At 38.6% G+C, this 12,681-nt stretch overlaps 1 protein-coding gene across 1 annotated transcript; it reads right to left on the minus strand.

The window, feature by feature from the left end:
• Positions 1-1,076: 1,076 nt before the first annotated feature.
• Positions 1,077-11,492, minus strand: LOC131325542 (uncharacterized WD repeat-containing protein C17D11.16-like). Its single transcript, XM_058357858.1, has 16 exons — positions 11,202-11,492; positions 10,418-10,617; positions 10,105-10,184; positions 9,865-9,960; positions 9,635-9,758; positions 7,963-8,021; positions 7,791-7,868; positions 4,441-4,511; positions 4,244-4,340; positions 3,884-3,958; positions 2,427-2,525; positions 2,130-2,273; positions 2,009-2,038; positions 1,853-1,915; positions 1,664-1,741; positions 1,077-1,566 (listed from the first exon to the last, which is right to left on the minus strand). Exons 1-16 carry the CDS (start codon positions 11,315-11,317, stop codon positions 1,495-1,497), a joined length of 1,482 nt encoding a protein of 493 aa, XP_058213841.1. The 5' UTR covers positions 11,318-11,492; the 3' UTR covers positions 1,077-1,494.
• Between the last annotated feature and the right edge of the window lie 1,189 nt (positions 11,493-12,681).

The raw sequence follows: 12,681 nt of genomic DNA on the forward strand, positions 1-12,681 counted from the left end.
TGCAAACATAAAGTAATGCTATGGACCTTAGGAAGTTGCCAATATGGCACTCTTTGCATCCCTTGCTTTTGCATGATCATTGAAGCATATTCCGGCTTGATTTGAAGGAAGAAAGTAAATGCGAAGCTCTTCATTTGATAGCTTTGAAGGCCTCTGATCTACAAATCCATTGGACTTAAGAACCAAACGATTTTTTCTCCCTAAATTTATTCATCTCTACTCCCGAGCAAAAAAAAAAGTAGCAATGTCATTGCACCGGATCAAAAAAAAAAGTCATTGCACCATGTTTGTGCCATTTTGCCAAAATCTCGAATCCAGACCATTAAATTACAAACCCCTCATTTTTCGATGCAAATTAAATGGCTCGGATGATGTGCTAAATTAGAGGATAAATTTGACAACAAAAATGAAGGATGGAGAGAGTTTTGCCGCTCTCGATGCCAAATTTTGGCTGTGGCCCAAGGGTGGACTTGCTCTCGGTAGCAGTCCATTTCATTTTCAGTTTAACATGCTATTAAGAGGTTTTTTCCCACTTTATTCCGCAATCGTTCCTGATTAATCTCTACCTACAGCTGAACTAAACTGTATATTTGTCCCCGGTCCCTACCTCACAAGAACATCACATCCATGAGAATCACATGGTAAAACCTTATTAGGGTTTACGAAAATGTAGTTGAGTCTGATTCTGTTCACAAAATTTACGAATGAATCGGCCTAGGATAAAAATTGATACCCAACATAACAATGATTTTTTATTTTTTATTTATGAAGGTCAAGAGGGTAATTTCACTTACCAACATGACAATGATTTGTAAACATTTCACGATGCTTACATATAATGGGTAGACATTATAGTTTCTCTAATTCTGGGTGAAAGCAAACTTCAGAAAGTTTGCTAAAGTTGTCATTTTCTCACAATGCTCGAAGAAGTTATAGAGGTATATTTCCAGACAATTCAGGGATTTTTTGCAGAACCAAGTTTCATATGGGAAAATGACACCATTTGAATTATCTAGACCAACAAATAAATACATTTTCCCATCCAGAGTTTCAACGAAGACAGGTTAACAATCCAATTAAAAACATCACATCCAGCAGTTTGGATTGGTAAATAAAACATAAGAGTACTTATTCACAATCAAAAACCAAGGAAAAAAACCAAGGCCTCAACCTTTAATTACCTAATTCTAAAAAGGAAATCAACTACACTACAAAAATAGACTATGACCTTTCTTTTTCTTTTTTTGGTTGGACGGTCAGGGGTGTCTCGCCTGTCCGGACTAGCTTAGGTGCAACTTGACTATTCCCCTCCCTGGTTCGGTCAAGGGCAAGACATCCACACCGGGACTAGAGGATTCACAAGAGACCCCAAGAAGTTGCCAAGTTTGGAGCTCATGTCTATTGCCACTTGAGCTCCCTTGAGGTTGACCTTTCTTTAATATATACACGCCCAGAACACAACAAAAACAGTAGTAAGACGTTTCTCTAATAGGTTTAAGATCTCTTTTGATTTCTTAAGTTACCATATCTTCGGGAAACCCCTGCATCAGATAGGGTATCCCACACCTGCAAATAAAGGCAAAAGCAACTCGTCACTTATGTTGCATGGGGCTTCCACACACACACACAGATGCAAAACCATGAAGCACAAAATGTTACTCACTTCCAGTGTTCCCTTGGAGCCTCCTATGGCCAGCAAAAAGGGGCTATCCTCTGAGAAGGAAATGGAATACACATCTCCCTGACAACAATATGAACAGGATGGATAAAGCACCTCAGATGTTCTACCAAACATGAAGAATCTTTATTACGTCGCAGTTGTACATTTAAAGCAAAAAAAAAAACTACATACGGCTCTCGGATTGTAAGATGAAACCCATGATGGCTGCTTGTTTGACAAATCCCAGAGTTTAACCTGCAACAATCAAGAGTAGTCAGTGAAGAAACCACAAATCATACAAATTTGAGGATATGGAGGCCAACTGAAATGTATAGGTGAAAAGATTACCATTCTATCAGTGGATCCCGTTGCAAGAAGCTATGACAATCAGTAGGACAAAGAGTTACAACAGCAATACAGTTAAGTCGAGCATTAAAGACATATCTATAGAGAGAGGAGAGATGTGTACATTTGGCACCAAAGGATTATAGGAGATTGTGCAAACTTCTTTATCATGTGCATGGAGGGTGAAACTGGGCTTCGAATCCGAAGATTGATCAGACTTAGCAGCTCTGATATCAAAACCACTAACTGTACCATTTTCAAGACTGACCTAAAACACAATTTGATGGTGACATTTTGTTATAAGAGGACTCCAAAAAAAACACACCACAGAGAGCCTGCCACTGCAATACAAAAAACCTTGTGCCATGCATTGGGGACAAGAAGTTGAACATAGTTTGAGAAAGATAGAGGATAAACATACCACAAATGAATGCTCAGTGTGTGGATCCCAAGCCATGCTTTCAACATCAGCTGAAACAGACCACTTGAATCCTGTATGAGATGGTATCCTTCCATCCTTCTGCAGTAATAAACACGAATCTAATCAAAATAGTGCCAAGGTAATATAGATTACAATGATAGTTCCAATTCATAGATCAATAGGGGTGTCAAATGGGTGAATTTGGGCCAAATTGGGTACGTTGTAACAGGGTTGGGTCTTTAATGGGTCATTGACCCATTTAGAACCCATTAGTTATGACTTATGAGCCTAAGAGCATCTCCAATCCTTACCCATTTTGTCACCCAAATTTGGGAAGACTCAAACCCATACCTATTTTTTCAAACCTTATTTTCACTCATTAATTACAATTGTGCCACTCATTAATCACAGGTGTGCCATTCTGTAATAGATTTGGGTTAAAAAAATGTGTTTAGCATTTGAGATGCCTTACCCAAATCAAGCTTACAACCCAAATCTCTCCCCAAATTTGGGTGAAAAAAGGGTAAGGATTGGATGTGCTCTTCTTAACCATACCCAACCCGGCCCATTTAGAACCCATTAATTATGAGCCTAATTACTCATATCCAACCCGACCCGCTCATTAACCCAATTATATATATATGTGTGTGTGTATTAAAATTTTAAAATGACTAAAATACTCATGTACGCTGAAATGACCCTATTACCCCTATACATAAAATTTTGGATGTAAACTTTTAGAAGCTCAACTTTCTCCCACACAGAAGAAACCAGACCTAGAAAAAAAACTCAAAATGCTTTTTCTCCTCCTCAAGCCTCTCCAAGAGGAGACCCTCCATCAACTTCTGCTGATCATTGAGCCTTTCCTCTCACAATTCAGCCTCTTCAATACACTCCTCGGCAGACCTTCGAATCTCGTCGGGTTGCTTCTTTGATTTCAACAACTTAGTATGAACTTCAAGAAAGGAACGAAATTCCTTCTCCTTACCTACGAGTTCGTCCTCCCGCGACTTGATCGATTTCCTAACCAAATCAAGCTCTTGGTTGTCTCTTTCACTGATTCTCGAAGCGATTCCAAGTTCTTCTTTCTGCAGTGGAGTTCATTGATGCATTCACCAAAGCAGTTGTCGGTTGAGTCCAATTGCTCGTCGAAATCCTTCCATTCGAGCGCCAATATCAAGGAGACCCACTAATGGGTTATGTTCATGTTGTTGGGTCACCATTAGTAAATGGGTTAGATGGGTTGGGACTCATTCTAACCCAACTAATAAATGGGTTGGGTTGGGTCTATTTTTCAATGGATGGGTGTGGATTTATTAATGGGTTTCTGTTCAATTTGCCACCCCTATTTAAGATTTTATTGATAACTACCATAAGCACCCACAATGCTATTACAATGCAACACAATAGATGAACGCAAGTTATCAATATCAATATCCATTAAAAAATCAGATTACCAGGACCACTGTATGATCGAAGGATCCACTAAGTAAAACTTGCGGCACGTGATGATTCCATGCAACGGCTTGAACCTGAAACCAAATTATAGGAAGGTGAATGCACTTTTACTTCTTTATTTGATAGGTTGAGCAAGGTGCCACAAACACATATAATTAATCTAGTCAAAACGGAAAAGAAAAATTCACTTATGATTTATTGTACAAACACTAGTGTTGAGTGAATGTGTATAGAAACATTTGTTCATAAGCATGAGATAAGACACAATAGGAGGACTAAGAAGATGCATACATTTATCATGTATTCTACATTATATAAGGGAAATAAAACACATAGGGAGATTAAGGTGCAACACTTGCCTTGTCTGCATGGTGCGCCATGGTAATATCGCATTTTCCAGTCGCCACATCCCAAATCTTGACTAGTTTGTCTGCACTAGCACTAGCAAGTATATTCCTGTACATGGATTGTAGTTCATAACAAATGACTTGTGCTGAAGTTTAGCACCAATATACCACTTAACAAATCAAACAAAAGAGAGGAAACCTCCCCAGACCTGTACTCCTTGTTCCAAGCAAGACCAAGCACTGCAGCAGTGTGGCTGTCCTCCTTGTACTTGATTGATTTCTAACACAAAGAGATTACCCATAATAAGCAGTAGCAGAAGAAAGTGGAATCATTGTGATGCAGATCACAAGGAGGCCGACAAATTGCTTCGTTTCAAATAGAACCACTTCTACCCCATTGGGTTGATGTAATCACCAATTTACACTTACAAAAGATCTTATTTACAGTCACTGAGGCGGGGTATTCATTTGGTGTGATGTAAATTTTATAGTGATCACAGAATTCTGGGTATTTTCCTAATTTCAAACGGAGGTCGTGAGTTGTCATGGGGGTCAATGTATGCAACTTGTTCACATATATGCACAATGTTACTTTGACAACAACATCCTGATAAGCCCTCAATAGCAGTGTTCTAAAAGTCGCTCGGCGTTCGTCGCTCGGTCGACCACCTTCGAGCTTCGAGACCTATTAATCGCCGATTAATCGGCTTGTAGCAATTAGTCGGGTTTTCATTTATTTATATATAAATATATACTCCCCAATGACAACTCTTATAAAAAATTGAACATTCATCTATCAATCCATCAACATCAATTGTTTTTCAAATATGACATAGAAATCTCTTCTTTACAGAAAACTGTTAACATGATTATAACACCAGCTGGTACTGGGTATGGGCCGTTCATTTATTAGTCACTTACCAATTATAATAACTTTATTTATATACACCAAACAGTACTACACTTCGTTTTAAGATTTAATAAAAAATATTACTACACTTTGTTTCTAGAATCACTAACGTGTCACAAACTAATGTTCGAGGTCGGTAAAGACGTGGAATGAGAGGAGATCTTGAATTTGAGAGAGAGAGAGAGAGAGAGAGGCGATAGGCGGCTCGGAGATCTCGTGTTTTAGGATTTCACAAAGATAGACAGGTGATTCCGAGATCGATCAATCGATGACTGGGTGTTGAACAAGCCCTAAAAACTGTGATTCGAAGCCCTTAAACTGGTATGAGTATATAACAGTTACACCCTTTGATTTTTCAAAATTATAAATTTTACCCTATTAATCACCAAATAGCCGACTAATCGCCCATTAACCAATTAATCGACTAATTGTCGCTAGACGCTGACCGACTAATCGCCGGTTAATCGCCGACTAACTCTGATTAACCTCCCGACCTACTAATTCAATCGACTAGGCATTAATCTAATCGGTTAGGCCAAATTTCCGATTAATCGGCTATTAATCGGTGATTAAATCCTTCTTTTAGAACACTGCTCAATAGTGTAAATAAAGGGCTTATCTCTCTCGTTTTTGTCATACTCGCGCACAATTTGCTTTATTTGAATGATCGGAGTTGGTGATTTTGACCTTTACAGGTTAACTGTAAGAATAAGGCATCAATCCATAGGGTATCCAAGGCCCCGAGGCCACATAGTACCCTGCGGCCAAGCCCGAAATGTCATAAAAAGAAGATTTGAAGCATACTCGGGATGCCCAAGGGTCAGGGAAGTGAGAGATACGAGGATTTTACCAAAACAAATTATTTCTGATCCAAACCACTTGGGTTAGAAAGTAGACTCAACAAGCTTTCCAATGGTCTAAAGAACACGCAAATCTGAGTTCGGAGTGTCCGGAATGAGCCCGCAAAGTTTTTTTTTTCGAGGCAAAAAGAAAGTTTTATTAACTCATAACACGAAGTACAGAGCTAATAGGATTACGAATACACCAGCCTGACCATCCATGACCCTCTTCTCCTAACCACGCGGAGGATACTGATTTAGGCCCAACAGGCTAAGCCCAAACTAGGAGGAAAAAACCCAAACGACTGATAAGGAACCAACCCAACTCCCATTGGGACAACGCCAAAAACACCTATCGGGGCAAGCCCATAACACCTATTGGGCCAAGCCCAGCACCTAAAAACAGCAAACCCTAACAACACCAAAACCCTAAAACCTCCGAAAGAAACCTAAAGCAAACAGCAAGGGGCCGCCGCCATCGATCCACCACGCAAAGTTGTGCAAGAAGAGTAGAAGAAGAGCCTGCAGAATCCAGCAAGCAGTGGTATCGATATCCCAAATCATGGGTATCAATACCCAAGCCATTCCAGAGCCAAACAACACTTATCAATACCCCAACACTTGGGTATGATACCCAAGCCACTTCGCGAACATTTCGGTGGCAATTTTGTAATTAACTTATTAAGGGGGTATACATACCATCCTTGATCCGTTTTTAGGGCGTCCTTCATTTTAGCACTTCTCCCTCTACCTCCCTCTTCTCTTCTCTAGCTCTCTTTCTCTCTTCAAAGGTCTTCAATGGAGGAGGATTGCTAAGGTTTTGGGATAGATTTCCTTCATTAATGTTATAAGTATTCACGTTCTTTATATAAATCTAACTTTTATTTCCGTTTTTCTCCATGTTTTGCATTCTCTCTTCTTCTCCATTGAAGTGTTCTTCGTCCATGGAGGAGTAAACTCAAGGCTTGGTCATAGGGTGATTTATACCCCATGACTTTGGTAGTTTAATGGCTTCTCTCTATTTTGTGCTTAATCTATGTTTGTGAATGGATTAAGTTCTTACCTATTTGATCCAAAGCTAGGGTTAAATCTTTGCTTATGTGTAGGAAATAAACCTTGGCACACATAATACTTAGATCCATGTCACTCTATGTGTTTGATAAAATGCCTCAAAGAACTTGTTGAGCTCTAATCTTTGGTCTAAAACTAGAGATGTTAACTTCTTTGATTGGGTTTAGTCTATAGACAAGTCTCTTGGCACACCCAATGCTTGGAACCATGGCTCTTTGTGTGTTCGATAAAATGCCTAAACGAGTTTTCATCCATTTCAAACCTCTTGTTATGAGTTAAACTAGATTTTCATGGTTAAATCTTCCGAGTGAGATCAAATGATTGTGACTCTCACTTGAGTTATCAAAGAGAAGGATTAAACGGCCTAAGGTACGGGTGGATAATCCCCTAAACCTTGCCGCATTTAATTTTAGTTCAAACTTCATTTTCTAGTCTAAATTAGGAGGTAAAGAGAGAATTCCACCCAAATCAACTCTAAAGGTCGCCCGTCCTAACGGCCAACAACCCCTTTGTAAAACAAACCTCCGGCCAAGCTACATTGGCTCCCTATGGATTCGACCTCGGACTTCCAAGTTTATTATGCTACAACTGACCTAGCCCTACGCTTGGGGCGCTCTTTACTACAACACACAATTAGGTCGCAAGCACATCCACAAAAAGGCCATGAGCAAGATTGTAGAATATCTTAAGTAGCCTAAATTTAAAATGGGAGAAACGGAGAATAAATTCACCATGTCACCTTCTTTCCATCTATCTTCTTCATCGTCTTCTTTTCAACAATACCACCTAACACCACTGATGGTTGGACTTCATCCATCTGATAACAGCGACAATGATAGAAGTATTACGGCTAGTATACACTATAAGTTGGCACTACATTCTACAAAGATCGAGGTCCATAAATCACATACAATGTCCAAGTCCCATATTTCAATGGATGGTTCCATTGAACCTACAGCTATGAAGTTACCTGCCAAAAGGAAGAAAAACATTTAAAGACAATACACAGGGAAACATAGAAATAATGACCAATAAAGTTCCAAAAAGAAGGGCGACCTGGGTGCAGCAGAGGATCCAATGTAGGCACAAGAGGGTCACATGACCCTTCTGAAATAATCGGGATTTTTTTGTGTGTAAATCAAAATAGGAAGTAATATGTATTAAACTACCCCAAGTAGGGTAGGATGGACGCCTAGTGCAAGTGGTAAGGTCTTCGGCTTTCCACTTAAGTGGTCACGAGTTAGAAACTCGGTAACCCCCTTCAATTATTTCTCTTTACAGTAATGATGATACACACACAGCAAAAATACACAGATTTTGTGCACAATTCCGTTGTGGGCAAGGACGGAGCCAACATGTGAAAGGCCCACCCCCCCCCGGGATTTTATCCCCTACACTTTTTTTTGGAGTACACCTACTTAAAAAATGTTAGAGAAATTGAAAATTTTGGGTATAGGGCTTATTGTTTACTTTGTTTTCACGTACTTTCAACCAAATCAATGGACCACTTAAAAAATTGAATGCTTGTTTCAAACGGCAAATAGCAAATTGCTAGTATTTTTTTATCTTTTGTGCTTATGTTTTTTATCTTTTGAACGGGATTCCTAACTCCACCAGCTGACGCCAGGGGCCCACTATGGGTCCCACACAAACAATCTGAGCCGTTCATTAAATATAAAACAAGATTTCCAGGCTCCCCGCGAAAAATCAACTCAATCGTGATACCTATAGTTGCTCAATTCAATCATCTAAATTTCATTATCCTGAAATTCGAATGAAAAGTTAGATGATTAAATCGAGCACCTATAGGTATCGGATTGAGCTGATTTTTCGCGGGGACCCTTAAAAAAATGTTTTACATTTAATGAAGGGCTCAGATTGTTTGTGTGATCTGTGCACAAAATTTGTGCATTTTTGCTGTGTGTAGCCTTATTGTTCTTTGTAACTGGCTTATGCGTTTAGAAATAAAGAGTTGTTCAAAACTTGCTGCTAAAAAGAGTTGAACCGTTTAGAAACAAAGAGTTGTTCAGAACTTGCAGCTAAAAAGAGTTGAACAAGGTTCATTCTAGACTTAGGTAGTTGTAGTACCACAAAGCCAACCCATACAATTCTACAAATTACTCAAATAAAAATGTAACGATCCAGTGAAAATGTAAAAACACTAATACATTCATTTTTTATTCTCGTTATATTTTTTTTGAACGCATATTCTCTTTATATTGGATTGTGAGTATTTTTATTAAGTTTATGTTCAAAAGGTGATGCCTTTGTCTGAAATTTCTGGATCCACCATTGGGTGCCTTAGCTTCCTGCTAGAGCAGGACTTAGGCAGGGCAAGATGTATGCAGACTTACCCATTTTTGCAAAGGTTTTGTTTAAAAGTGGCGGACAATGGATTAGTTCTCACTCTCATTGGAAATCAATAACACTGTTCTGACTCTCTTTCAATCTCGGAGTAACCACAAAGCCAAGTTGTTGCAAGGTAGCATACAATGTTAGACTTGATCACTAAGGAAAGGAAACAGAACATGTGAACTGGTGAAGGGAAACATTTTCCAAAAAACATTTGTTCAAGTATGTTACCTTTTTCACCACCTTTAATTGGGCAGTTGAGCCAGGCTAAGCAGAGGGGAAAAGCTGGAATGATGATATCGTGGTGAACGTACATGTTCAAATCACCACCGGCCAGGTCCTCATAGATCCAAACCTGTTTGTAACATTAAACACGCCAATTGACTGACAAGCTTAAGATAAGAGAAAAGTGGGAGGAATAACACACTATTGTCTAGCAAGGAATAGCAAGTATTATATGCCTCTAGATGGCTGACTTCATCCTCGGTACATGCACATATTAACACAGCATCCTCAGCCTTTATGATCACGTCCTCGAGCTCTTCAGAGTCATAATCCTAACACCAACAACAAATCAGCCCCCAACTTAAAATACAATAACCAAAAAAAAAAAAAAAAAGCAAAGAACAAGAGAGAATGAATTCAATACTTGCACCATAACCCCCAAAGAAGTAACGAAATCCAAAATTTGTCAAACTTACAGCCTGACCCTGCAGATATGGGTCCATGTCGTTACTAGGATAATATGTGCCCCCAATCCCCGCACCAAAAATATCAATACCTGCAGCAATCTTGCTTGATCAAAAACCCATTAAAACATTTTTTGTATGGAAAAGACCAATTTCATTGTTACAATCAGTTTGGTTCCGGTTCACATTTCCTTAAACCTATGAGCTATATGACAAAACAATAACAAATGCTTCAAGGTTAATCCAGGTCTCAAGGAATGCAAAATCTCGGCAAGCAGTATGTCCCAATTCAATTATCATAGATGAAATCAAGGGAGGGATGTACCGTCATCCTCATCATCGTAATCTTCCATGTTCAGCTCCTGTAAACCATCAGTTATGTCCTCAAAATTGGAACTTGAAGAGGTACTTTTTGAGGCTTTTCCAAGTGCATCTGCAGCAGCTAACGCTTGGGTAACTTCTTCACCCTTTTTAGCAGCTTTGGCATCCATACCTTCATCTTGCTCCTCATTTTCACTCTCCTCACTGCAAACCCCAACAGAAATTACACTTACTATAATCTACACAAATCTCAAGTTACCAAAAATCTAATTCTCTTACTTTAATGAATAGGCTTGACTTATTATGAGCTCTATTGCAACACCATTACTAGGAGCAGCACATTGAAATATGCAAAGGAGAAATGATGTTGCAGATCAATATTTCTTTTTGGGTTTGTGAAGCCTGATTGGTCTAATTTGCGCTTTGCTAACAGGGGCATTACGTATTACAAATTTACAATAATTGATGGTGTAAAACCCTAGCTTATAAATACATGTTATGTGCAGCCGATGTAACTTGTCCTGCATTCTTCATTCAATCTAAAGTGGAAACTGGTGCGAATCAACAAAAGTTGGCAACCATGTAAAAATCTTAGTGTCTTGCGCTCTTCGTTTCTTTTCTTAATTGTTCTTTGCACGTTAGCATGCTTGTTGGTTTGGCCAATTTCTCGACATCTCTATCTTCTCCAAAAATGACAACCCATCGTCTATTTCAATATCTGATCACACATTAACAGGCGGAAGAATATTCAGCTAAATTGCATGCCATGTGAGCGTGAAATTTTTAACCTTTTCTCTAAATTACTCTTCAGAATCTCTTCAATATCTTCTTTGGAAGGAGGATCAGCCACATCTGGGACAGACTTTGAAACCCCTTTCGGAACCCAAGAAATCGCTGCTATCATTCTTCTGGCCGAAGTTCTACCCAAGGGCTCGAAAAGAATCGATTAAACGCGAATATAAGAAAAGAGGGAATGTTTCTCTCTCTGATGGAATATCTTTCACAGACAGACTGGTTGGAAATTGCTTAAACCCTAGAACGACGACGACAATAACGTCGGTTTTGGGCCGTGTGATTATCTGTGTTCAGAGGGTACGGAGTCTCCATCTTCAAGTCCAGCCCAATTAAAACAACCTACAATATGGTGTAGGCCGACCCATAAATGCGGGTATTCCACTGGGCCTGGCAACAAACAGAATCAGGAATGACATGTCCACCTAGAGTGTTCGGACAAATAAGCCAAGTAGCTTATTTTTTGTCCTTATTCAAATTTTTTTTTATCACTTGGCTTACTGTCAATCCATTAAAGTCAACTCACATGGTATTCAAATCATGATAAATCATGATCACCCAAGGTGATCATCAGGGCTGGCCCAGGCCCAAGAGGTCTGGGCCTCGGGCATCCAAAAAATTTTAAATTTTCGGGGCACTTCAATATTATTTGTTCGTTTTATGATACAAATGTCTTTGCTAGCTTAGTGGTAAGTTGATTTTAGTTCATGTAGAGTGTTTGAGTTCAAGTTTGGGCAATTTTTTCTTTTGAAATATTTTTTCCCCAAAAATAATGTTATTGTAAGTACTAGGTTTCGAAAGCAAGCTAAGTAGAATTCAAGCCAACCACTTTGGCCGTTGGTGAGAAAGCAATTATTATGCATTATAAAGTCTAAAATAGTAATATAAAGAAATATTTCTATTGTTTAATTCTAAAAATACATAGGGCGACACTCCACAATTTAACCTGGAGCATCTAAATTTCTTGGTTCGGCCCTGGTAATCACCATAGTTTTATTGTATTAGATTAGTCGTGCTATGGTGGGAGGATAAGTGAAACATATTACAGATAATATCAACGAACAATGAGTTGTATGAAGTAGATGTAAAGTTAGTGTAATGTGGATGGTGGTCACACACATAATGAATTTAGAATTTGCTCGGGACTCAGATTAAAGGGAATTTTTTTTTTTTTTGGCCCCCTATGTTTGATTCCTAATCAAACAAATATAAGTTAAAATTCATTTTACCTTCTTAATTTGTTTAATTTTTTTCATCTCACAATTTACTTCAATCTTTCTTTATTTTTTGAAAAGCCAAAAAGAGAGGAAAACTTTGCATTTAGCGGATAATTTCTTTCGTACTATTTCTCTTTTGTTTGTTTTTTTTTTTATCAGATTATTTCTCTCTTGTTTAATTCTCTTCTTTTCCTTCTCTTCCAAACACAGTATTTAGCCATTATTCTATAAGTTTTACTTTCTGGATACTTTTCAAACC

This window comes from Rhododendron vialii, chromosome 5a (assembly GCF_030253575.1).
Source record: "Rhododendron vialii isolate Sample 1 chromosome 5a, ASM3025357v1".
NCBI classification, from domain to species: domain Eukaryota; kingdom Viridiplantae; phylum Streptophyta; class Magnoliopsida; order Ericales; family Ericaceae; genus Rhododendron; species Rhododendron vialii.

Coding starts and splice junctions, on each gene's coding strand:
- LOC131325542 (XM_058357858.1), bottom strand. CDS start 11,317: ATGATAGCAGCGATTTCTTGGGTTCCGAAAGGGGTTTCAAAGTCTGTC. Junction 10,618..11,201: donor AAGAGTAATTTAGAGAAAAG/GTTAAAAATTTC, acceptor TGGGGTTTGCAG/TGAGGAGAGTGAAAATGAGG. Junction 2,274..2,426: donor ACACTGAGCATTCATTTGTG/GTATGTTTATCC, acceptor ATTGTGTTTTAG/GTCAGTCTTGAAAATGGTAC.